General features: G+C 42.3%; 1 protein-coding gene across 1 annotated transcript; it reads left to right on the top strand.

Moving 5' to 3' along the window:
* Window positions 1-201: 201 nt before the first annotated feature.
* Window positions 202-2333, top strand: LOC119778825 (piggyBac transposable element-derived protein 2-like). The gene is made up of 3 exons (XM_038278210.1): window positions 202-495; window positions 1123-1692; window positions 1804-2333. The coding sequence occupies exons 1-2, from the start codon at window positions 202-204 to the stop codon at window positions 1600-1602; spliced, it is 774 nt and encodes a 257-aa protein (XP_038134138.1). The 3' UTR covers window positions 1603-1692; window positions 1804-2333.
* The last annotated feature ends 327 nt before the right edge of the window (window positions 2334-2660 follow it).

Here is a 2660-nt window from a genome sequence, read left to right as displayed (position 1 = left end):
CAGCAATTTACTATCCAGGTTATCTAATCCAGCTAGTTTACTGTCAGGAAGAGAACGGAGCAAATGTTCCACCCTATGGACGTCAACTTGTTTAACATCAATCTCTCCACCACCCAGTCTTTTCCTATAGGTTATCTAGAATCTAAGTATGTGTACTATTTATATATACATTTGTTTAAATTTTATCTTTTCCATTTCAGAATGCCAGTAGCAAGGAAAGATCCTCGGTACAGTGTGCAGGATATCATTGCAATCATCCAAGATGGAGAGAGTGATGTGGACGTACCCCTTGATGACACTGATGCAAGTGATGAGGAGTCAGACAATGATCCCTGTGTGGACAAAGAAAACCAAGAGCCGTCTGACTGCCCAGCCAATGTGGACATTGAGCCCCAAGAAAATGAACACATCATGCCCCGTGACAGATATCGCTGGCAAAAAAAGGATTTTATCAGTCCCAATACTGATTTTTCTGGTCCACCTGTCACAGACGATGTAACCTTCCTCCACACACCACTCCAATACTTCCAAAAGTTTGTGTCAGAGGACATGATTCAAGCTCTGGCTACAAGTACAAATGAGTACAGCGTTCAAAATGATGGAAGATCTGTTAACACTAATACAAAGGAAATACAGAAAATGTTGGGCATGTACCTGAGGATGGGCTTGATACAAATGTCTGGAAGCCGTATGTACTGGGAGACAGATACACGGCACCCCCTATTACTGATGTGATGCCACGCAACAGATTCCAATCTCTGTTGACAAAATTGCATTTTGTCAACAATTTGACAGTGTCAGAGATTGAAAAGAGGGACAAACTCTGGAAACTCAGACCATGGCTTGAATCATTCAGGGAGAAATGCCTGCAGGTGGTACTAGAAGAGCACAATTCTGTGGATGAAATGATGATTCCTTTCAAGGGGAAGTTCAGCAGCATCAAGCAGTATATGTGAGGCAAGCCACATCCATGGGGGTTCGAAGTATGGGTGAGAGCTGGAATCTCTGGCATGATGCTTGACTTCGATGTTTACCAGGGCAGCAAGAATGGAATACGCGTCAAATCTGAACTTGAATTGTCAGGTGATGTTGTATTGAAGCTTGCCTCCACACTTTCCAAAGGGTCAGGACTACAAGATCTATGCAGACAACTACTTCACCTCTGTTCCACTGGTAGTGAAGCTCCTTGAGCATGGAATCCATTATGTGGGTACAGCCAGGCAGGTGCGGCTCCCTAACTGCAACCTTGAAGATGAGAAGAGCTTGAAGAAGAAGGGTAGAGGAAGCTTTGACCACAGAGTGGAGGGGACACACAACATCTGCGCTGTGAAATGGTATGACAGCAGGGCCGTCACACTTGTGTCATCCTTCACTGGACCAGAACCTGTGCAGGAGATTCAGCGCTGGGACAAAGCCACCAAAACCTACATTGACGTTGAAAGACCTTACCTTGTGGCTACCTACAACCAATACATGGGAGGTGTGGATTTGTTGGACTCATTTACAGCAAAATACAAGTTCACCCTGAAATCCCGCCAATGGTACATGTACATCTTCTGGCACACCATCACCCTCGCCGTGGTCAACGTCTGGCTCCTCTAAAAACGGCACTGTCAGGCTCTCGCGATGCCAAAGAAGGAGATACTAAACATGAGAAAGTTCCAGGCACAGCTAGCATCCTCTCTCATCCTGGTAATAATCTATTTCTGCTATTTGCCATGTTTTGCGATATCTGCATGCATTTTTGACACGTGCATGAATTGATTATTAATATTAATATTGATTCTTCTCTTTTCAAATCAGATGGACACAACACTCACAAATCCAAAAAGAGGACGTCCATCATCAGGCAGCAGGAACCCAGACGCAGCAGGGAGTCCCTTGACTGCTAGGAAGAGACCATCCTCAGATGATGGGAGTCCAAATTGTCCATCCAAGAAATCATGTGCACACCCCCCACTCGATGTGCGCAAGGACCTCACTGGACATTTCCCCATGAAGGTCAAGAGAGGACGCTGCAGACATTGCAATAAAGGGTATACGACCCATTGCAGCAAGTGCGATGTTCGCCTCTGTTTTTCAGAGGAAAAGAACTGTTTTTGGGACTATCATTGTAAATAAAAAGTTCTCTTTGCTGGAATAAATAAAAACAAACTGTTCATAACAACATGACTGAGAGTATTTTTCATGTTATACTGTTCTGGGATAAAAGCAAAACCCTGCAAATTAATCCGTAGTCCTATATTGTTGTTCAGACAATGAGTACACATACAGGAAATTCTGCTCCCCATTTGGCCCAATGTTGCAATATTACAACATTTCTGTAAAAACTTACTAAAACATAAAATTTTTGAAAACACTTAATTTTCAGCCTCAAAGGCCTCCTACAACAACATCTGAGTGGTTTAAACATTTTTTTTAGTGTTTTTCTATATTTGGGTTTTACAGGGTTAAATACAAATTCACAACTTTTACCTTTCATTATAATGTTCTTAATACATTCATATGATCTAATGTTGTGTGAAGTGTTCATAGTCTGCCTTAATTGAGATACTTTCTCAATATAATAGTCATTAAAATGATTAGCAATATCACCTGGCTTTGTGAGAACAAATCCATTTGATTCAACAAAGGGTGTGCACACAGTTGTGTTCCGACCC

Source organism: Cyprinodon tularosa, unplaced genomic scaffold (assembly GCF_016077235.1).
Source record: "Cyprinodon tularosa strain WSP-4 unplaced genomic scaffold, ASM1607723v1 ctg1395, whole genome shotgun sequence".
Classification (NCBI taxonomy): domain Eukaryota; kingdom Metazoa; phylum Chordata; class Actinopteri; order Cyprinodontiformes; family Cyprinodontidae; genus Cyprinodon; species Cyprinodon tularosa.
Note: the sequence above shows the minus strand (reverse complement) of the source record. Positions and strands in the feature narration are given on the sequence as shown.